Source organism: Callospermophilus lateralis, chromosome 3, assembly GCF_048772815.1.
Source record: "Callospermophilus lateralis isolate mCalLat2 chromosome 3, mCalLat2.hap1, whole genome shotgun sequence".
In the NCBI taxonomy this organism is placed as follows: Eukaryota; Metazoa; Chordata; class Mammalia; order Rodentia; family Sciuridae; genus Callospermophilus; species Callospermophilus lateralis.
In genome coordinates, this window is record NC_135307.1 from 161,709,825 (window position 1) to 161,733,926 (window position 24,102).

Below are 24,102 nucleotides of genomic sequence, written 5' to 3' on the forward strand. Positions count from 1 at the left end.
GTTTGTGAGAAACCACAAACCAGAGATGCCCAGCTAAGCTGTGACTGAATTTCTACCCAATGGAAATTCTATGATAAAAATTATGAGGGCAATTTGTTACACAGCAATAGATAACTAATACAGAAAGGAAGAAACTTAACTCACATGGGAATGGCAGAGAACATAAGTTCTTTTGAGATTCAAATCACAGAATCATGGCCCAAAGTTATTCGCACTTCTAGGCTTTATTGATATTAGGAACATTTTATAAAAAGAAACCTCTGTACCACTTCTTTCACTATTTCCTGGAGTTGATTAAAGAAAAATGACTCAATTTGCAATGTCAAATGACTCAGGAGGGTATTCCAATAGAATACAGGAATTAAATTAATGTTACATAGTCAAGATAAGGCAGATACTTCTGAATCTGACACTTAGGAGAGACACACACCGTTCCTTTTTATACATCTTCCTCATGTAAGATTTTGTATTGGCATTTTTTCCCTAGAGGAATAGGAAAGGAGAAATATAAAGTGGGTCATCCTGTGGATGTATCAGCAGTACTAAAAATACCTGAATGATGGGTAACAACAACAACAAAGCAAAACAAAACAAAAACCCTCAGCCAAGGGAATTTTAAGAAACCACATTATTTCTGCATTTATGTTTGAGTTGTGAAGTTGTATAGCAGAACTAATGCCATGCCTGTGAACTATGCAATAAACCTCTGTGCTAAATCTCTAACATGGTTTTATAAGCAACATGACTGCTTGCAATTAAATTCTTTTCACTGTTCTTCTTGCTATGTGAAAAAAACAATTATAAAACTGCTTTATCACATAGCTTGTAGGACTTTAGGTCACATAATATTCACATAAGCAACCACAGTATATTTTCATTAGTGTGTATGTGTGCATATGTGTGTGTTGGACATATTCCACAATAGTGGTAAGCAGAAACTTCCATACTTGAGCTCAACACCTGCTTGAGCTCAACACCTGTCCAGAATTGGGGTCATCATGATGGTTAGAGATTTCCCCTCTTCCCACAAGCAAACTAGTCAAAGATGAGATGTTCTGAATCAAGTCTCCTGTTCTTGTAGACTTTTGATTCAACCTTTGAAGGTGCAAACAGACCTCTGTATTTTATCCAACTGTGGTCCTCTTGAGTGAGATAGAAGACAGCAAATTACACTGTGTGTCTATAGGTATAGCCTTTTGAAACTGGCTAATGGGTTTCTCTCCTTCTTCTTCCCTCTCATCTTCAGATGAATCAGCAGCAACCATGTTGCAGACGTAGAAGTAGATGAACACTTTCTTCTTCAACTATCATAAGCATTAGCAAATATATTCTCTAGAAAATTGACAAATAAGTCCATCTTCCCTTCAAATATTTGACTATTTCATATAAACTGTGCCTGAATTTCACTCCTTTTCAGCTTTTTCCTGCTTTTAATTTCTTATCCAGCATGTGTGTGACCCTTAATATAGCCACCCTATTGCAACACCTCTCAACCCTGCTTGCCCCCTTCTCTCTCTCAGGTCTATGTGGCTGTTGAAACCTCAGTTTTGATTGACCTCAATGATCCAACTTCTGTAGGTTACTAGCCAAGCAGATGAGTGATGAAAAAAAAAAAAAATAAAACTGCCCCAACTGCAAAACTTGCTTCATTTTAGATTCATGTTCTCAAACCTCAAATGTTCCAAAACATGACTACTCTTCACCCATAATCTTACCTCCTACAGTATCCGAGATGATTATTTCAGATTTTCTTGCCTCCTATTTTCTACTCAGGGTCCTTGCTCTCCCCTCACATTTCACTGATAGAACAGGAGCCCCTGGTTGATAACCCGTATATTCTCACCTTATGGCTACATTACCATCTGCAGAGCTCTTCTCTTCCTTCCCACTGTTACATGGAATGACGATTCTTGCTTCTATCAAAGGCCAATTCTCACACTTAGGCTCTTGCCTTCTGGAGGAATTTACTCCTTGGTCCCCTTCATTCAATAGTACATCCTTAATCTCCCTTTCTCCTGGATCTTTCTCATCAGCCTCCAAGATGCCCAAGCATCCCTGATCTTAAGTGAACCGAAAAACCCTTCCAGGAGCCCCATATTCATAATATCTCCCTTTCACAGTAAAACTTCCCTAAGATGTACCTGTGTATTCTATCTCCACTTCCTTACCTCCCGTTTACTCCTTTACCAAGGCAACACCCATAGTGCCTATGACTCTGCTCACAGGCAATAAGGCCGCTAACAAACAACATGTGGTCAAGTTGGCATTTCTCTGTCCTCATCTTTGCTCTCACAGTAGCAGCTTTTGATAGGGGGCCTCTCTGCTTAAGGCACTCTCCTCCCATGGTATTTCTGTGACACCACAACTCTTGGTTCTCTACCTGCCCCTTTGGTTATGTCGCCTAAGTCTCAGCTCCTGGTGCATTTGACCACCTCCCTGCTTATTAACTTCATGTAGATGTCCTAATGGTATCCCATGTTCTACAGTTCAATGAAAATCCACCAGCATGTATCCTTCCTCTTAAAATTGAAAGCCATCTTTGATTCTTCACTTCTTTTTAATTATGAAATTCAATCGTCAGGACACCCTTGTCTCTGTCTTCAAATTCTTGTGTACCCATCCTTTCCTCTCCACCCTGGTCCACATCCCATTATTTCTTGCCTGGATTATTGTGAAACTTTCGAACATATTTGTGTACTTCCCTTATACTCTCTGTAACCTAGACAGAGGAACAATTCAAAATCTCTTCACTGGATCCTTCCTCATTAATCTTAAAACAGATTCTTGATCATGACCTAAAAAGTCCCTGCCTTTCTCTCTTACTGTCTGGTCTCCAGTCTTTTTTTCTGTTTTTAGTCAAGCCAAAGTCCTTCCCACCTCAACACTTTGGTGTTTGTGATTCCATCTACCTCCCCAGCTCTCTCTAGTCCTTTGTAGAACTGACCCTTTCTTATCTTTCAGTTGAGGACTCAAATGTCAGTTTTCCAGCCAGTCCTTCCTTGATATCACCCTATTTTAATAAAGAGCTCTTGTTATTACATTTGTTCTCTATTTATGTCTTGCTAAGCACCAATAACAAGCACCAATAACAACCTATAACAGTGACTTTCTATATAAATTACTTATTTTCAGTCTTCCCTTCTAGAACATAAGCTTGCTCTCTGTAGAGTCTCCAGTATCCAGCACAATTCCTGCTTATAACTGCCACATGATATGTAAGTGCTGAATGAACTAATGGAATGGTGAAATGCCAACTATGTAGTTGGGCAATGGTCTATACTTATATATACATTATCTCATTTACTTGACTGGTTTGTCTTTGAAATTAAAAAAGACACAATTGATGCTCTTTTAGTTACCTTTCAGCCCCTAAAACAACTTAACAAATATTTTAATGTTATAGAATTCAGGTACTTTAGAGGTATGTTTGCTCTAATTTTCTTCAGCTAAGTAGGTCCATGAAAACTCTTTAAGATGTTCAGAAATGTGACTTTGAGAAAGAGGATTTACTAAGATTCAGTCAACCTGGATTCTGGTGCAGGCTCTAGGATGAATGTGTGGCATGGTCTTGGGAAAATCCTTTCATTTCTCTAGATTTGGATTCTTCATTAGTAAAATGTGATGTTGGGGCTTTCTTGCCAATAACACAATTTAAAGATTCAGTAAGTGCCTGCAACCTGCCTTCTAACCAGTGTCTGAACAAGGTTATGGTGGGTTGAAGCTCTGATGAAGCCTTGGTTCAACCCAGTGAGCAGAATGGTGACCTTGCCTGAAGCCACATGCACAGGAGCACCTGTTATGTGTCCACATATGCTGGACATATAATCAAATGCAGTACACGTAGATGGTGAGGACCAAGATGCAGAATTCTCTGGGGGTGCCATTTTCCCACCAGTATCTACCTTAAGATGAAATAACCAAGTAAAATTTGTCTTTCCTCAGATATCGGGGAAAGCCTGCAGATGGCCTCCTGATGTCACTTCAGGCTGAACATTGGAGGTTTGTGGGTACTGAGTTTCTCTTTTAAAAGGAGCCTGTATAGCCTATGGACAGCTCCTCCCATCTGGGAAGGCTCCATCTTACTGGCCGGTTTCCATGACACTTCTATTTGTACTGCATCCTGAGTGGCATGAAAAACACCAACCCAAAGGAACAACAGACACACACAGGAGCCCTCAAAGTAAAGTAAATTGAGTTAATGGTTTGAGCAATCTTGGAGCAACCATTGAGACCCAGAGAAAAGATGCAACCTCATAATTAGAGGGTAGCTCTTTGGAGTTGTGATTCCATCTCTTTGTTTTCCCTTCTCTTCACATAAGGAAGGTGGGGATCTGCTCTTCTTGGTTCTGTGGTATGCAATTTTCTCTTTATTTGGAGCCATATCATTCTATAATTGAATTAGCTAGGTCTGGTTCAGGCCACTTCCTTTCTTTTCTCCCCTCCTTGTCTCCCTATTTATGAGAGAATGTGAGGCCAAAACTGATGTTCATTTGGGAGTTATCTCAGACTTCAACAGAGCGCCAAGCCTTGGAGAATAAGCAGTAAAACAGTCACTGTGAGGCATGGGAACTGCACCAGAGTGAGCTTCAGGGCAATTCGGCTGGTGGGAAGAATTTGGAAGCAAAAAAACCTGTTTCCGGCAGACAGGTACCTTTCTAAAAACCCAACCCATTATTTCCACCTGCTGTTCAATAGTTAGTGCCCATCTCCTTGTGCTTCCATAGTGCTCTATTACTATTTCCAGTTTTCTCTAATTGATACTTGCCTCCAGATTTATCTTATTTCACCAGTGTCTTTCAAATTGTTTTGGCTCCATCAAAATCTCAGCAGGGGATGCTCAGTTCTCATTGTGGTTCATGCATCTTCCTCAATGGACCAAGCAGGGGAGCAGGGAGGAAAGAACCCACTCAGTACTCAGCCATTTTCCAACAAAGTGGGGAGCTCAGCCTTTTCAGGAATAATGGATTAAACAGAATGGATGCCATGGTCATCTCCTGTGGGCTAACTGCTATAATAATGATCATATATTGAAAAAAAGCCATTCTGGATTTATGCAGTTTTAAGCCGACTAGTAATTTTTACTGTAGATGCCTCTTTCTCCACCACCTGGGCTGGATTCCATGTTAACCAAAGACATCCTTTTTGTTATAAGTAACTCTACTTTTTTTCACTTGTGAAAAGTTAATAATCCTCTTCATTTTCTGAGGCATAAAATACATCTGTTCTTTTCTAATCCAATTCTCATGTCTGCAAATGATAATAACTCCATGAGATTTCCACATCAGGATTATTTGGAATGATGTCCACGTGGACATTGAGAGGAAGCATATAATTGATATGGAGTTTAGTTTGGACATAATTGATAGGAGTTTAGTTTGGACTCAACCCCTAATAAAGGTTTACTTCACCGATGGGTGGCTTCAAATAAGTTAGTGAGTAATGTGATATGAACTTTGCCATTTTGCCTGATTTTAGTAAGGTGACCCTCTGGTTTGAAGGAGACATCCTTGCTCTAATGACTTTTCCCAAGGCCTTGTAGAGTCTAGGGAAAGGGCTGGGGGCATAAATATATAACTCAATTAGCTCAAAATAGCCATCATGTCAAGTAGAAGGCTCTCAAGCCAATGGTGTGACTTCTGACAGGGTCTGGGCATGTGTAACCACAGTGATATTTATTAAATGGAATGTCCATCTCACAGCACTCTCAAAGGTATTCTTTTTTATCTTAAGTTACTGCTTCTCTTTATTGAACACAATGTCCTATAAAAAAGATATATGTCTACAATTGAGCTTTGAAAGAGGTCCATGGGGCCAGTTCCATTTAAAGGGAATGAAGTCAAGCAGTAAATTTGCTGGTCACTCTTTTCATATGGACTGTATCGTAGCCAGCAGTTGGTCTTTGATGTCCTAACAATAGCACTGGGCCCCAGAAGCAGAGGAGCACCTCCATAACACCAAAATTACTCTGCATTCATTAAAATTTGGAGACCAGTTTGCAGAGAAGCAAACACCACAGAGCCTAGAGTGCAGGCCTCTGGGCTGCAGGTTACTTTTCCCAGTGAAAAACAGTCATCTTCTCTATAGTATCTTCTCTGCCTGCTGCATTTTGTACTATATTTTTAATTGAGGGTGACAGTCATAGAGGAATATGCACATTTATAGCTATACAGATCAGTGAAATTTCACACACTGAGACACCTGTGTAGCCAACATTCAGATTAAGAAACAGATCTCCCACCATGCTCCGTTCTAATCATTTCCTGGACAAGGTGGTAACCAGTGTCCTCATTTCCAACAGCAGAGATTCATTCTTTCTGGTTTTGATTTTTATATAAACAGTATTATCCATCTGGTAGTCCTCTGAGCCTGGCTTCTTTCACTCAACATTGCATTTGTGAAACTACCTGTTGCATGTAGTTACCATTGGTTCCTTCCCACTGTGTGCTTTTACTTTTTTTTTTTTTTTTATCCATTTGACTGATGATGGGCATTTGGACTGTTTCAAGGTTGGGACTATTTCAAATAATGCTGCCATGACTATTCTTTGAACAAGCCTTTGAGTGCATAGATGAATAAATTTCTGTTGGGTACATACCCAGGGTGGAACTGATGGGTCAGTGGAATATACTTATTTCATTTTAGTTGGTACTCTGGATGAACAGTTTTTCCAGTTCATATTCCCATGAGGCTGCTCAGTGTTCTCACCAATACTTGGTACCCCCAGGTCTTGATTTTTTTTTTATTATTTTAATTTTGACATTCCAATGGCAAAATGTAGTATTTTCACATGTTTAGTGATCACATATTCTTTTAAAAGTCATTTTTCCTTTCTATGTTAGCTATCTACCCACTTGATGCTCAATTTTGTGGCTTCTGGCAAAAAAAAAAAAAAAACTAAATTATTTAAATTGTGAGAATGAGATTGGTCCCAACTCAACATTTGAGGCATAAAGAAGAAAAAAGATATGATAGAACATATGTTAAATACGATGGGGTCCAAGAAGTTGTGCTCAATAAATGACAGACGTGGTCTATGAAAAAAAACAAAAAAACAAAACAGAACAAAGGATAAACTTCTTTGGGGATAGAGGGACCTGGAAAATATAACAGAAAAAGATCAGGAATCAGAGTTGCCCACAAGCTGTTAGATATTAGCAAAGTCATGACATAACTAAAAAAAGCAAATGTGATACAAACTATTCTCAGTAGGGGAAACTTTGAAACTGTTTCCACTTGTTCCCCAAGAGACCATGAGAAGATGAACTTTGTGACACACTAAGGAAAAAAAAAAAAAAAAAGAAAAGAAAATCTGATTAGTCACAAGGAAGAACTTCTTCTGGCCAGAAACAGTAATTAAAAAGTAGAATATACAACTCACAGAGCTTGTGGAACTCCTGTCCCCAGGCATGTCCTGTTTCTCTTGTTATGTCTGGGAAAGGAAGGTAGGAAAAGGCGCCCTTCATCAGGGAAAGTGGTTACAGGCTGAAACTGTTTAAGCCCCATGAGTGATGAGTAACATATTTGCCGGCACAGTTCCACTCCTACCATGTAGCACATGATTTTTTTAGCAGTGAAAGGGCAAAGGAAGATGGGAAGAGATGGACCCTTATATCTTGATTCAGAAACAGCATATGTGGCGGGGGTGGGGGCAGAATCTCATGCTAGCACTACAACCATGCAACCAGAAGGATGGCTTAAACAGGAGCCTGTTCCAGCTCTCATTTCTCAGAGACAATTACCCTGAGGCTTGTCCTTCCCCTCAGATTAACTCTGGATGTACAGCCAGGCTGAGCAGCTTTACACCACAGCCCTTGTGGATAGTGGAGCCCACTGGAAATGACATCCCCCGGGCCTCTGCTCCCCTGGATTTTGCCATGTGGTAGGCAGAGAGAGCAGGAGATTTTGTTTGACCAGGAGGTCAGCTGATTCCCATGCCTCTTCTCTGGACCTCCCCTTGGTCCTTTCTTTCTTTCTCCCACATGAGAAAAGACAAAATTTGCCTTTTTGGAAGCATCACCAATGGACACGAGGCAGAATGTGCACCATCTCTATAGAAAGTAGTGATATGGAACCAACTGGTATCACATTGGTTTTGTAAGGTTTCCCTCTCCTCGAGGTGCTCAGAAGAATCCCATGCTAAATATCAATTTCCTAACATTGCTCTATCTCAGTTTCTTGAACTGCAAAATGGGGATGACCCTTACTGGTCAATTATGAGAGTGAAAGGAATAGACACATACAAAATCCTAACAGCGTCTGTTGCGCTCAGTGTTGGCTTCTGTATCATCACCATCACCATCATCATCACCACCGCCAGTTTTCAAGATGCAATTCAAAAATTAATAGCATTCTCCCCTGGGATGTCTATTCTTAGATAGGGAAAATGAAATTCAGAGAGTTGAAATGACTTGCCCAAGGTCATGCAATATCTGTAAGTTAAAATATTATATGTACCATGGGAAGTCCTTACAGAATTTTTATAATCTTCCAGTGATATAGCTATTATTATTTGATTTTACTGAATAGAATACAGAGGCACAGATTTTTCATAGGGTACAAACTTAGAAGCAGAACTGGAATCTAAACAACTACAAAGCCCATGTCCACTCTTTGGAAGCTCTTTTGGAGTTCGTGACTTATTTTGGTTGATGGGAGGTATGACCAAGGCATGATCCAGCAAAGGGATAAAGTGTATTTTTGCATTTGAGTCCACCTTTGTCTTTCTGTACTTTTTCATCATCATGAGAGAAAGGTGTGGCAGACAGCCTCCTGGTTGCAGAATAGTGAAAGATGTACTGAGCAAATCCAGACCTAACCCACAGCTTGGAGTCAGACTCCATCCAGATCTTCTGAATTCTAGCTGACCCACTGACCCATGAAGGTGTGAGAACATGCTTATCATCATAAGTCTCTGAGTTTTAGGTATAGTTTGTCCTATAACATTATTAGGCAACAGCTGAATAACATAGATCTTAGAGTAAGTGATATCTAAGACATGCAAGGTACAAGAAAAGTTTCTTAATCTGTGACCTGCCTATGAGCAATCTTGGGAATCTTATCAAAATTCTTATTTTGATTTAGTAGTTCTGGATGAGGCCTAACACTTCTTTTCCTTCCTTTTTATTTCTTTATTTTTTCTTGGTACTGGGGATTGAATTTGGGTGTTTTGCCACTGAGCTACCCCCCAGCCTTTTTTAGTTTTAATTTTGGGACAGGGTCCCACTAAGTTGCTCAGGCTGGTATTGAACTTGTGGTCCTCCTGCTTCATCTCCTCAGCAGCTGGAATTACAAGTGTGCACCACTGCGCCTAGTCTAAGACTTATTTATTTATGTATCTATTTATTTGTACCAGGGATTGGACTCACTTAGCCACTGAGCCCCATCCCTAGCCCTTTTTAATTTTTTTTTTTTTGAGACAGAGTCTCATTAAGTTACTTGGAGCCTCACTAAGTTGCTGAAGCTAGCTTTAAATTGCAATCCTCGTGCTTCAGCCTCCTGAACCGCTGATATTACAGTTGTTCACCACTGGACCCAGCTAAGACTTATTTTTTAAAAAGTTCCCAGGAGATGGTGCTGGTCCATAGACAGAATTCTGGATACAAGGGCTGAGATGCCATCCTGAGATTTTTTTATCTGTTTTTCTGGGCCACAACTGTACCTGATGAACATTTGATAAATGAATGGGTTACCTTATGTGTAAGGGAAGGACAATCCTTGTTCTCATACTGTCACATATGGCAAGAAGGGCAGCTCATGTTAATGTATCCTCAGCCCATTTGGACTCAGAATTAGAAACACATAATGGAATCATTCCTCTTTTAAAGTTTTGCTCTTTCTGTTTCCTGGAATTTAAAGGTTCCCAGCAATGGCTTCCAATCCATTAGGGGCTCATAACCCATATCAGCCTTCCAAGTCACAATGTAACTGAGCGACAGAAGACAAAATCTATTTCTGGTTTTCTTAACTTGCTTGCAGAAATGAAATGGGAAGTGGCCCAGACCTATAATCCCAGTGACTTGAGAGGATGAAGCAGGAGGATGGCAGGTTCAAAGTCAGCATCAGCAACTTAGCGAGGCCCCAAGCAACTTAGTGAAACCCTGTTTCAAATTTTGAAAATAAATAAAAAGGGCTGGGATGTAACTCAGTTGTTAAGCACCCCAGGATTCAATCCTTGTACAAAATAAAATAATAAAAAATAAAAATCCTAGTATAAAAAATAAAGAAATGGGAAAAAGTGAAGGGACATGAGAGGGTAGCAGCACAGAAAATTTAGGACACTTTTCTAATTGGTTTTTTTGTCTAGTACCCAGTTTTCACCCCCGATTCCTACCCCCACTATAACCACCCTCTTCACTACCACCAGAAGAACCGAGCCCCTGAGATTTTTGTTCTCTGGGCATTCTGCAAACAAATAATTTTTTCCAAGGGGATAGGTCTCTCTTCTTCTTTTAGTTTTTCATAAATTGAAGGTGTATGGTCACATACTGATATTTTAATTGTAGAAAAACATCATCCTGAAACTCAACTTTCAAATTCTGTGAAATTTACCAAGGGTGCCTTTGGGTAGTTGTAGATCCTAAATTTAAATAAGTTTATTAAAAATATTGCTATAATTTCTTAATAACCTAAACATATAATTTCCATATGACACAAACATTCTTCTCCTAAATATTCATCCAAAATAAATGAAAGCATATGTTCATGCAAAGACTTAAAACCAAATGTTCACTGTGTCTTCATTTTAATAGTTCCCAAATTGAAAACAACCTAAGTGTTCTTCAATGGGCCAATGGATTAGCATATTGTAGATCTAGCCATACAATGGAGTACTAATTGGCAAAAAATAGGAACAAATTCTTTATGTGCAGAACAGAAAGAATAGATCTCAGAATTGTCATGGTGAGCAAAGAAGCTAGAGCATGTCATACTGTGGATTCTGTGTGATCCATTTGCATAAAAGTCTAAGAGATGCAATACTAATGTACAGAAACAGAAGGCAGATAAGCAGTCACCTGGCAATTGCTGGAAATCACAAAGAGGCACAAGAATACTTTTGGAGATGATATATTTATTTATTATCTTCATCATGATAATGGTTTTTGCAGGTGTCAATATTGTTAAATTGTTCACTTTAAATATGTACAGTTCATGGTTTATCCATTGCTCCTTAGAAAAAGCTGTACTAAAAAATAGTAAAATGACTGCCACTGTCCTCCTTCTCTCCTCATTACTATCTCCAAGGGATATCTGGGAATGAAGGTGTGATTCTTCTTTGTGTCTTTGTTATTGGCATGAATGTTCTCTGTGGATGATGTAGGTGTAACATAACACCTGGGAGTGCTGTGATATCATTTCCAGCTTCCCTGCATCCTTCATCTAGATTCTACACATAGCTTGTTATTTTTGAAAATAGATATGCAGTGTTCAGCAGGAAATGGCCTGGCGTATTGCATGCAAAGTTTACTTGTCTTTTCACTGCCGTTGAGTATCTGGGGGCTGAGGTACCCCCAAATGGAAGCCTGGCAGCTCAGGGACCTAGACTTAGAGATATAACCCTTCCATTCCATGGGCTCTACATAACTCTCTTTCAGGGGAAAAGGGGATGTGGCTCTGTCATGGAGGCTTTATGTCACAGAGAGCATTCTGTGCAAAATGACTTGGTTTACTAAAATGGGCATGGGTCAAAGCCAACAGGAAGAGGGGTAGTTAACCTCCTGTTTTTACTTCTACTCAGTTTACAGAAATAACTTTCCAGAGACACATGCTGGTCTGTGCTTGGGGAGTTGGTGCTAAGCTATTTATCAAAGTACCTTGGCCTCTGCCTTTTTCAGGCATTAGTTGACAACCTCACAAACCTCTGAGGATTTCCCCATTGTTCCCCTAATTGGGCTCAACTTCTCAGGAGAAAAAGAACCAATTATATCTCTAAGTATCAGGAATTTGCAGACTATGCCTAGCCTAACCTTTTTCATCCTTGCTATTTAGAAGTCCCCTCTTTCTGACTGCTCTGAGAAGGTATGAGATAGAGGATTCTGTTGCTACCCACAGCACATTCCTTTCTGAGGCTAATAGACTTGGTCATCTTTAATGACAACAATAAGAAGCAGGTGCCTCCTGGAAACTGCTCTGTTCCTCTCTGCAGACTTCCCTCACTGTTACTATCTAGAGAAGTAGCTACTATCCCAGTGACTAACATTTAAGTAATGTGTCGTTTAGTTTGGCTCCTCTCAGAAGCATACCTGAGACCTCTCCCAGAGATGGTCCTGGGAATTTCTGGTAGGGGAAAAGAAAGACAGACAGGGAAAGGGAAGGAAGAGTTAAAAGGGCATATTATAGAGCCAGTGACCAAGGTAAGCTGGGAGTACTAAATCCCAAGAGGGTCACTGAGCGCTGGCATGTTGGTTTGATTAGCACAGTGCTCAGTCTCATCTCTTGGTTCATATGCCACAGAAGGCAATAAATTAAGTTTTATATATTTTATGTTCACAGTTTCTTATGAATTTCTTATGGATATGGAGTTCTTATATTTAAAACTTAAATAAGATGCAAAGTGAGAACCGCTTTTTTTTTTTTTACCCAACAATATACTCCATTGCCATTTCTTTGCATGCCATAACATACAATCCACATATTGAAGTTATGCCCCATCCCATATTTTATATAATCTCCTGTCTTTGGGGGGACAAGTAAAGATAGAAGGACATTCTTAGTTGAGAGAGAATAAAGGGGCTTCATCACTTACTCTTTTCTTTACAAATCATAAAATCAATCCTGAGCCAAGCACTGATAAAGAAAGATATTCTCAGAAGATGGGGTAGGCGGGGGGCGGGGGGAAGCAGAATCAAGGAAAACACTAAAATGTTATAAAATAAAGCCAACAAAACAAGTTCAAGAAATTGAGATAATAGAATGTGGAGAAGTCAGAGAGCTATTAATCATCTTCAAAACCCAGCTGAGACATTTCTTGAAAAGAGAATGGTACACCTGCTTGTGAACACTGAGGAAAAAAACAGTGATCCTGAAATCAAGATGTAGTAGTAAGGTTTTAAAGGGCACATTAATCAAAACATGTTCTGATGGTGACACTTGTTAAGCATTACTTGTATGACATACAGATGTTTGGGGATTTTGTTAGAGGTTTTAAAACCCAATCAGATTCTTTTTAGTGAACGGATTGCTCTCATGGCACCTGAGGACAACTTCCAACCTCAAAGATCAGCGCCTTTTAGAACATGGCTGGAAAAGAATGATTAGGGGGCTGCAAAAATAAGATAACATTTTTGTTGGTGTTTTTATAAAAGAAACCAAAATTATAGTGCTTCAGTTCAAGGTGGCCAACCAAGCATTTGCATTTATCTGTTTTCCTTCTCTAAATTCTATGGAGAAGGCAGAAGAAATGCAAAAATCAATCTATAATGTAAGTGGAAAGCTAGAAGACGTCCTCCCAAAGAAGAGGAGGAGATTTCTGGTAGATATAAAATAAATGGCAACCAACTGAAAATGATACTGCAGAGCTGAGAAAGTGAAAGAAAAGTCTCTAAAAAGTGAGTCTCCAGAAGAATTCCCACAATAATAGCATGAGACCATGTGTCAGTCTCACCACTAGATATTTACTCAACCAAAAGAAGTTGGAGGGGAAGCTGACGGCAGGAAACTGAGTAAAATAAAGACATTTGTCCACAGAAATGTTTTTACAAGAATGCCAAAATAATGTTATTCATGATATACAAAAATCAGACACAATTCAAGTGTCCATTGATGGGGAATGGATAAATAAAATGATGGTACAGTCATACAATGGAATATCACTCAGCAATAAAAAGAGAAATTTACTTATATATAACATAAGGGAATCTCAAAAACATTATGTCAAGTCAAAGAAATCAGACACACAACAGAATGCATATTGGTTGATTCCATTTATGTGAATACCTGGAAGACACAAGACTAATCTTGTGGTGGAAGTCCTTTAGTTGCCTTCCAAAGGGTTAAAATGCCTACAAAGGCATTCTCACTCAGGGAGCCTTCTGAGAAGATGAGGCATACTCTAGCTCCTAATGGTGACAGCAGCTATTCAGGCATATACAAATGTCAAAATGGAACATTTTTGATTTACCCATTGTATTCTATGTAAATAATACCTTGTTAATTTTTTTTTTTAAATTTAGATGGAGGTAGGAGAGAAGGGAAATAATGGTAAGGAAAGGGAAGTTAAAGGAAGTAAAGAAAATAGGAGAAGAAGGGAGAGGTGAGGCAAAGCAGGGCTAAAAGAAGTTGGAGGGGAAGCTGAGGGCAGGAAACTGAGTAAAAGAGATAATTGATTTAGGCCTAGGTTTCAGAGTGCCTGAATCTTACATTTTTACCTAATATTTACCATGAAGGCTCAGTTATGAGATACTCCATACATAACACCAGAGAAGATTGGCCAAGGCAAACAAAACAAACAAGCAAACAAACAAAACAACAACAACAACAAAAAGCTTTAAAAATACAGAGATAAAAGTGGGGGGAGAGCAAAAATTAAGGGGCAAAGAAGAGAGACCCCAAAATCTCAATTTCTAATGCCTATTATAAGAGTTTCAGGGGAGAGAACATGGGTATTGGAAATAAACAAAGAAATAACTAAAGAAATTTTCTCAAGCTAAAGACAAACTCAGGGCTTCCCACTGAAAGTGTACACCACAGGCTGAACAGAACTAAAAGCTAAAGCCTTTTAATCTAAATCTCATGAAATTTCTGAACATTATGTATGAAAAGAAAAACCTTAAACTTCAAGTTTTTTAAAAAATCATCTTCTAAAAAGTTTAATTAAGTTTTCATGTGAAACAAAAAGTAGTATAATAAAGTTGAATTATACCTTCAAAATTCTAATGGGAAACAAGATCAACCAGAGCCAACCGCCAGGCCAGCATTGCTTATGACAAAAAAAAAAAAAAGAAAAAAAAGATATGTCTAAAAATATGAGTTCTCAGAGAGTTTACAAGTGATAAACTTTTTCTGAAAGCATTTTTGAGAATTTGTTCCAGCAACATAGGGGATGAAAATATGAGAGCCCAAGGAGCAGCAGTAGATAAAAAAATATAAGTAAATCTTATAGTTAAGTCAAGATAATTATTGAGAACATAACAAAACTGGTAAGAATTGATTGTTATGGTCTGCATAACAAAAAGGAAAAAAATAAATGAAGAAGAGAAGGAAGGAAAAGAAATATCCTACCACTAAAAATTCAGAAAACATGCTTAAGATTTTAGAGGTAGCACACACACAAGACAGAAAAAAAAATGTGAGAATTTTGTTTTAAGAGGTTTTATTTATAGATACTGATTGATTTTAAGCATTGATAGAAAAGCATGAGTAAAATGTTTGTTAAATTGTTAAAAGTAATAGAAATAGAACATATAACTTACATAATGAGAAAAATAAAAAATTATATTTATTAAAATAATATTTAAATATTAAGCGTTTAAGTGCCAATCTCTGATAAAGCAGTTAGCATGCATTCAATCTTTTAATCTTTACAGTAGTACTACAAAACATTTCTTATATATACATTTTATAGATGAGAAAATCTAGACATAGAGAGGAGAGGTTAGGTCTCTTGCCAAAGTCACACAGATAAGTTAAGGAGGAGGAGAGGGAGTAAAAAGGAAAAAAAATGAAAAGTTTGAGAACATCAAATAAAATGGTAAAGTACCTTCAAATTTGTCAGTACACAAAACAAATATAAGCAGGTTAAATTTATTTATATATTACATGGGAAAAGAAAATTTAGCTGAGGTTATTAATAAGAGAGATATTTAATCATTGAAAAGCAGAGAAAGCTTGAAAATAAAGGTTGGAAAAATAAACCCCGAGAAATGCCAAAAGAAAACAAAAAGAAAGCAGGAATAGTGAGATTAATCAGACACAAAGTATTTAATACACAAGGCAATAAAAGAAATAAGGGTGCTGGGGTTGTAGCTCAGTGGAAGAGTGCTTGCCTCCTATGTGTGAGGCACTGGGTTCAATCCTCAGCACCACATGAAAGAAAGAAAGAAGGGAGGAAGGGAAGAAAAAAAAGGAAACAAAGAAAGAAGTGTCCATCTACGGTTAAAAAATGTTTTTTAAAAAAGAAATAAGAAATTTTACTTCAATAAAAATACAACCAGTAGAAACGACATTTTATATCCTAATGTCATGGACTCCAAAAATGTAAATTAGAAAAAAAAAAGGAGAACAAGAACAGACAAGACCACTACTACAGGGTAAGAATGCAATTATTTTATTTCAGGAATCAGCGAAGAAGTAAAAAATAAATAAATCAAGACATGGAGGATTTGTATAATATAATTAACAATTATGAGCTTATAGGTCTTCTTGTATGAGCTTACTAAGTCTCCAGGATTATAGATGTTCACCTGGTTTTTGGAAAATAAAAATTATTAAAATTGACTAAGGAAATATTATGCAATTTGAATGGAATATTGACCATAGAATAAGCCTAAATATTAATCCTGATCTCAAAAAAAGAGATAACAAGTTTAAGAGGATTCATGAGTATTTTAACAATCTCTTAATAAATTATTATTCAAGTGCAATAGTGAAAAAAAATGAAAAAAAATTTGAACTCATGCCATGAACTCTAAGGATCTCACTATTGAAATGGATAATGCTACCTTTCATGCAAAACCAAAAAACCACCCCCCCCCCAAAACGCTAAGAGTATATATTGCTAAGTATAGCTTTCCTAGATTTCAGAACTAACAAAGTAGAGAATATAACACAATGACAGTCAAACCTAGAGAATAATGTCTAAAACAAAACATGAAAAAAAATGAAGAAAACTATAGAACTTTACTCATGAAACATACCTGTACCACAACCTCAATGAAATAATTAAAAATGGAAAAACTCAATTTTCCTCAATTTAGCCTAAAGTATTTCAAACAACCTTCATTGGGATCTGTTATGGTTTAGAGATGAGGTGTACCCCCAAAGTTTATGTGTGGGACAATGTGAGAAAGTTTAGAGATGGAATGACTGGGTTATCAGAGCCCAACCTAATCAAGGCATTAATCCTCTAATAGCGATTAATTGGGTGGCAACTGTAGGCTGGTAGGGTGTGGCTGGAGGAGATGAATGGATGGAAGCAGCCCTTGGGGTTTATTTTGTTTCTCTGTTTCCTGGTGCCCTATTCTGAGATGCTTTCTTCCACCACACTCTCTGCCACGATGTTCTATCTTACCTCGGCCCCACAGAATGGAGTTGGTCATCTATGCCCTCTGAAACTATGAGCCCTCCTCCTTTAATTTTCAGGTCTTTTGGTTACAGCAGCCAAAAAGCTGTCTAAAATGGGATCCTAATGATTTTTAAAGCAAGATAATTCCAAAGTTTATTTGATAGAACACATTTATAAGAATCTCTAAGAAAAAAATTTTAAATCAGACATTTGCCCTATGAAAACATACTATGAAGCTACATTACATAAATAGTGGTGTGGTATTTGTATATGAACAGACAAAACAAACAGACTTACGTCTGAAAGAAAGAAAATGGAAAATGTTAGCATGTAGTAAAGGTGGCATTTTGTATGAAGGAAGTTAGATTGGAATGTTTAACAAGTATGGTAGGACAATTGGCTATTCACTTGAACAAAAGCAAAGTGTTATCTTTATTTTAAACCCACAAATAATTTCAAAGTAGAATGCAGTTCATAGCAAACAAATAAAAAAACAATAAAAATATTAGTACAGAATACAGTTAAAGAGTTTTAAAATTTTTAGCCAAAAGTCATAGGGAAAAGATTCTGAGTTGATTACATTTAAGAGAAAAAGTTGGTACTTGTCTAAAAGCATCATAAACAACATTAAAAGACAGGTGCAAAATACAAAATATATGAGACAATGGATCAATATGGTAGGTATTTTGCAAAGATGGCTTGAATAACCCCTCCCATTCACATTCACATGCTCCTTCACAATGTGACTTGGTGTTCCTTTTACCAACAGGAAGAATTGATGTCCTGTTCCTAAAAATCAAAGCTGAGTCAAGGATTTGACTGGGTAATAGAATGTAACTAAAGTGCTAAGAAAGTGCTAATAATTGTCAAGTTTGTTTAGAGGCCTTGCAACTCCTGCTTTTATTCCTTCCTGCTCTGAGTCTACCATGTAAAGACAGGTGACCAGTTTCTTGAAGGATGAGAGACTCTGGAGAGAGGGGACCTAGATGACAGCAACAATGATGAATGAGGTCATCATGGATCACCCCACCATGTTAAGCCAACAGATGGCTGTAGCAACGTGAATAATTTCAGGGGAGACCAATTGAAAGAACCACATAGCTGAGCCCATAGCAAGTTGCTGACATATAAATTCACAAGCAAATGAAATGGTGGTTGTACTAAGCCACCAAATTATGGAGTATTTTGTTATGCAGCAATAGCTAAGTGGGACAAACATTCATCATGTATAAAGAATTCCAGCAACAAGAATAAAAAGTCTGACAGGAACATAGATAGGCAAATCAGGAAGCAAGAAATATAAATGGCTGTTGGTTTGAATTGAAGCTAGAAGAATCTTGTTCCTAAATGGGAACAATAATTTGGGATCCACAATCAGCCTGCCTGGGTCAATTCCTGGCCCTGCCCCACTATGGCTGTGTAGCATTGGGCGAGTTACTTAGATTTCTTTAGTCTTCCATCTCCTCGTCTGTGAAATGGGCTCAGTACCTCCATCCCCTACTTATCTGTGTTTCACTTTCTATGATTTTAGTTATCAGTAGTCAACTGTGGTGTGAAAATGTTAATGGAAAATTCCAGAAATAATTGGTAAGTTTTAAATCACACCTTATTCTGAGTAGTGTGATGAAATTTCTCTTATTATAGTATATTGTTACAATTTTTCTATTTTATTACAAGTTATTGTTGTTAATCTCTTACCAGGGCCAATTTGTAAATTAAATTTTATCATAGATATCTAAGTATAGGGGGAAAACTCATAGTATATATAAGATTTGGTACTATCCTAGTTTTCAGGCATCCATTGGAGGTCTTGAACATATCCACTGAGGACAAGAAGGATCAGCTGTCTATAAATATTACCCTTGTGAGGAATTTTACTTGTATGAATAAGTGTTGCTTTTGATTCTCTGGTTATATGATTCAGATAAAGCAGTGAATATAAGATGTTAAACTGTTTTATTAAAGGCAATGAATGGATGAAGAGAGAAAGTGTTCAGAAAGATGGCAGTTAGGAGACTGAGAACAAAGTCATTTCATTACATTACAAAGTCAATTCATTACATTGTTATTGTAAAAATGATCAGTTTGGTGTTTTATGCTACTTGTTTAAATCTTACTGGCTTTAATGAGTTTTTGTTTTACTATTAAAACTCATAATTCTAACTATGACTGAGATTTATTAGAAAGGCACCCATTGAGTTTCATAAAGTAGATAACATTATTATGATTATAATTACCATTGCCTGTGGAGTCTATATTTTGAGATGTTCTGTCTTTCAGACTGCTTTTATTACATTTTATTATCTTGTCATTATTAATTGAAGATACATGAAAGAACTGATCTGCGCAGCTGATGAACATAAGACAAAGTTATTCCAAAGAGAAGGTAAGATTTAATTCAAAAGTTTAAAAAGTTGATGTTTTTATGAATTTCATTCAGCTACTGCAGACAACTAATTACAATGTATTGTTTGATTTAAAAAATATATAACAATACAAAATTAGCATCATTATTTTCATGAACCATTTTACTGCCACCTAGTAACATAATACCTAGAGTACAGGGTTGGTACTTACATAATGTTGAAACTACCAATAAATTTGTTAATTCATGAGTGCTGAAACTACCAATAAATTTGTTAATTCATGTTTGCATGTATGTGTGTATAGAATGTATGCATTATTCATGTCTACATAGGCATACATAGTTCATGTTTGACACAGTAACACTGTCAAGATTCATTTGAAAATGTAACTTGTTAAGATATATATTTTTTTCTTGTAGCCAGTATTATGAGTTTAGTAGAAACTTGAAATACAAGTCTAGAATCAGGAATTTACTATGCAAAATATATAATAACATTTTTTGCACTATAAAATAACAAAAGCCAATTAAGGAGCTTCTAGCTCTGCAACCTTAGGGTAAGTTACCTAACTTCAGTTTTTCCATTTGAAATGGGAATAATGATAGTACTTAATTCATGGAATTTTCTTTTAGGATTAAGGAAATTAATATGTAAAAAGTGCTAAGAACAGTGCTTACCACATAAAAAGCAGTTAACTATTATTTTTGTTATTCCTACTGCTGTTTTATTGGATATCCTTGATATGTCCAAACCACCAAATCTTTAAAAAGCTGTGTCTCTTTTTAAATGATTCCAAATATATTGCAATTTGGTAAACTCAGCATTGCACATTCCTAACTAAACTAACCTCATGTTTTAGAATGTTGTAAGCAGAGATAAAGGCAGAAATAATGTGTAAGCTTTGATTAATTTTCATGTAACTAAGAAGGATTGTAGCAGTTTAAACACTGCAGAGCCAACAAATTTAGATGGGGTCTAAGAATTGGGTTTCAGATGTCTGGTAAACAGAAAAAATACAGCATCTGCAGTTTTGTCTTCAAATACACCTGCTATTAGCAAACTCACTTTCAGAGCCTGAAAGCAGCAGACTAATAAATGTCTTTTGCAGACCTCCCCACTTGGCAAAACATAATCTGTCTTTCTGAATTGTAATGCCTTTGGAGAATTAGAAGGCCAAAGAAATAACTTTGGTCAGGAAGAATATAAAACTTTTACAATAACAAATTACAAAAAAAAAAAAAAGAAGAAAGAAAAAGAAAAAAAAGAGAGAGAGAGAGAGAGCAAAATTATGAACCAACCTGTTAAAGTCATCATTCTGCTTGGATAAGTATGGGCTTTGAATGGACAGAATAACTGAACCCACAAGATACATTGAAGCTGGTGGATTAGCAGCTACTTGGGACCCAAGATATTCCTAAGAACTTTGCTCTAAGTCCCCATTTCTTCTGCCCTCTTGGGGCAGTTAAAGTCCCTTTTGAGAATTTGATCTACTTCCCTTTTAGAGTTGCCAGTTCCACCAACTGCTTCGCTCATTACCTTACTGTTGGGGCGGAAAAGGCCAACCCCAGGTTATTCTAATGATAGCAAACACCTCATAAAGAAATCTGCCAAATTTACTTTTCCATAGAACATCATTTTTATGGCTTTTTGTGAGTCCATGAGGAAAGAAAGTATCATGTATAAAATATGACTTCCAGAAATCTTAAAGATGTTAAGAATTATTCCTACATTGTTAGGCTGGTGGCTGACCCACATTCTACAGGACAGCCATATCTTCTATTCCCCTACAAGAACCAGGTCTGTCTGTTGCTGTACCTGTTTACTCACAGGTATATATAAAAAAAAAGTCATTTTTAGAAATGTCCCAATTTTTTAATATTATTATTTTTTAGTTGTAGTTGGACACAATACCTTTATTTATTTTTATGTGGTGCGTGCTAGGCGAGCGATCTACCGCTGAGCCACAACCCAGCCCAAAATGTCCCAAAGTTTTAAAAAACTTTGTTTTGGGTGTGTACTTTTCCAAGCCTGGTTTTGTATTTGTGTGCAAGGAACCCCTTGCTTTAGTCTATAATACCCTGGCAGACATAAAGCTTGGTGTAATTAATTAACGGTTGGGAATGTGTGAACGTTGGCAATTTTCTTAACCTCTCTTGTACCTCAGTTTTTGAATCTGTAAAGGGGGGATATTTACAGTACTGTGCCTCACAGGGTTATAATAAAATTAAATAAGTTAAATTCTGTGAAGCACTTTGAACCTGTATCACAGACTCAAGTGACAGAATTTTGTACGTGTATTCTTCTTTAACAGTAAAGTTTTAGCAACAAATTACATAAAAAATATGCTTATCTCAACATTACAAAGTAGAGTTTCAGAGGGGATGGTTTTAAGAATAGGGTTTTTTTTTTTTTTTTTTTTTTTTTTTTTTTTTAGGATTCAGAAAATCCCCCTGCCTGCTGAGAAAATTCCCACTCATTTTTACCAGTTCCCAAAACAAGAGCTGGCAGACCCCTAGACCCAAGAAGCAGCGCTTTCTGAGGTAGGGGCAGGAAACCCCCTACACAGGGAACTTTTACTCAAACATCAAAATTCACCTTGCATCTGCCTGCCCACCACGCCCTCCCTAGTGGAGACTCCTCCCCTGACTTGGAGCTGAATTAGATAAACGGAATCCTATTTCTAAAAGGACCTTCACAGGGACTGGTCCCTGGAAAGAAGTCTTTGCTATAAGTTTAAAATCCACAGGCAACAAATCACAACAGTTGCCTTGATTACTGCATCTTCCCCAGGTGCGCCTCACCTCTGGTGAGGTCCCACAGTGGTAGAGGCACTGGAACCTCGTGGAGGAGATGGGGGGTGTTTGGCTATTCTCTGGAAATTATGTTCTGACCTTTGGCATTACTTTCTAATGGGATAGATTAGTTCTTTCCTCCAAACGTAGTTTAGGATATTATTTTATAAGGTTTCCTTGTGTGTCCCATCTTTATTCCGCCTTATTTCAAGTCAAGTTATTCAGCCTCTAAAGGGTCATCAAAGACTAGCAGCCCTCCAAACCAAACACAAATTCTCCACTTCCTCCACGCATCCCAAGCCTAGCACCCCAGGTACTTTACGTGGGACCGATCTGGACCGGCGCAACCCACAGACCTCCAAGTCCGGTCCAGTCTCTAGGTCCAGACCGCCGCTTTACCTGTCTAAGCAGAATTGCCCAGGCAAGACTACTGCCCAAAGAGTCACTCTTCGGTGAGGTAGAGGACCCGCCTCCTCTCATCCATCAGGGGCTAGCTCAACGCCCCGTCACCCCGGTTCTCCCTGTCGCTCACGCCCCTCTGCGGCGGCGCACTCACCTGCAGTTGGGCCCGGCTGGCGTTGCCCGAGGCGGCGTCGGGCCCGTCGGATGCTCCTGAACCGCGCAGAACCGTGATGTGTAGAGTGAGCAGCAGCAGCCCCAGCAGCAGCAACAGCTCCGCCGCCAGTCGCACCATCCTCTTGAGGCGCGCGGCTTTAGGACCCGGCGCGGCGGGCGGCGGCGGCGGCAGCGGCGGCGGCGCCGGGAGAGGAGGAGTCGGAGCCCGGGAGCCGGACAGCGCGGCTCCCGCCTCGGCCCCCGCCGGGGCCCCGCTCCCTGGGCCCGCAGGGCTGGCGCTGGGCGCGGCGGGGCGCGAGGGCCCCGGGGAGCAGGAGCCGCCGCCGCCGCCGCCGCCGCCGCCGCCGCACCACAGCGGAGCCACCGCGGGGCTGGGGGTGTCCAAGCCGGCTGCCGAGCAAACCCTGGCTCTGCCCGGCGGTGGCGGCGGCGATGGGGACCCGGGGCTGCCTGGGACCCCAGCCGGTCCAGGGGCCACCCTGCGGGCAGGGGGCTGCGGGGTCGGCGGCGGGGCGGACGCAGCCGAGCCCCCGAGCGCACATGGGCGCCCCAGATGTGGCCGCGGCGCCGCAGCTGGAGCGGGAGCGGCCGCCAGAGGAGCGCGGGGAGTAGGAGGAGGAGGAGAAGGAGGAGGAGGAGGAGGGCTTCAGCGGCCGCCCGGAGTTACCTCCACGCTTGGCTCCCCCGCCCTTGCCGCCCGGAGCCACTCACCCGGCGAGCCACCTCCCTCAGTCTGTACTCTTGAGAGCCGCCAACCTCTCTGCCCCGCACTCCGAGTCCTGGGGTAGTCTAGCTTCAGGTGGGGACACTGGGTACACGAAGGTTGTCACTGTTTGGGGGCCGCCGGGGCGCCCTGTCGGCGCCCAAGTCCGCCTGTTCGGCTGTGCCAAGTGCGCGCTGCCGAGATCGCTGTGGCTGGCGAGGGCAGAGACCTCCTGTGCTCACTGAAAATCGGGGCTGCAGGTGAGTGGAGGGTGCTTAGGCGAGTTTAGAAACCTTTATTGGCAAAGCGGAGCTGGAGTTGTAGTGGTGGAGAACTGAGAGGGCGCTGGATAAAACCAGGTGTCTGTCTAGGACTGTGCGCCCCAGCCCGAAGCAGGCGGGGATCGGGAGGGTGACAAAGTGTCCTTCCAGAAGGGTCTTGACACTT

At 39.3% G+C, this 24,102-nt stretch overlaps 1 protein-coding gene across 1 annotated transcript in view; it reads right to left on the reverse strand.

Moving 5' to 3' along the window:
- Nucleotides 1-23,109, reverse strand: part of Ism1 (isthmin 1) — a 71,811-nt gene extending 48,702 nt beyond the window's left edge. Inside the window, exon 1 of the mRNA XM_076848955.2 lies at nucleotides 22,933-23,109. Within this exon, the coding sequence (XP_076705070.1) occupies nucleotides 22,933-23,070 (138 nt within the window). The 5' untranslated portion in view covers nucleotides 23,071-23,109. The remainder of the gene's footprint in view (nucleotides 1-22,932) is intronic.
- Nucleotides 23,110-24,102: the final 993 nt, after the last annotated feature.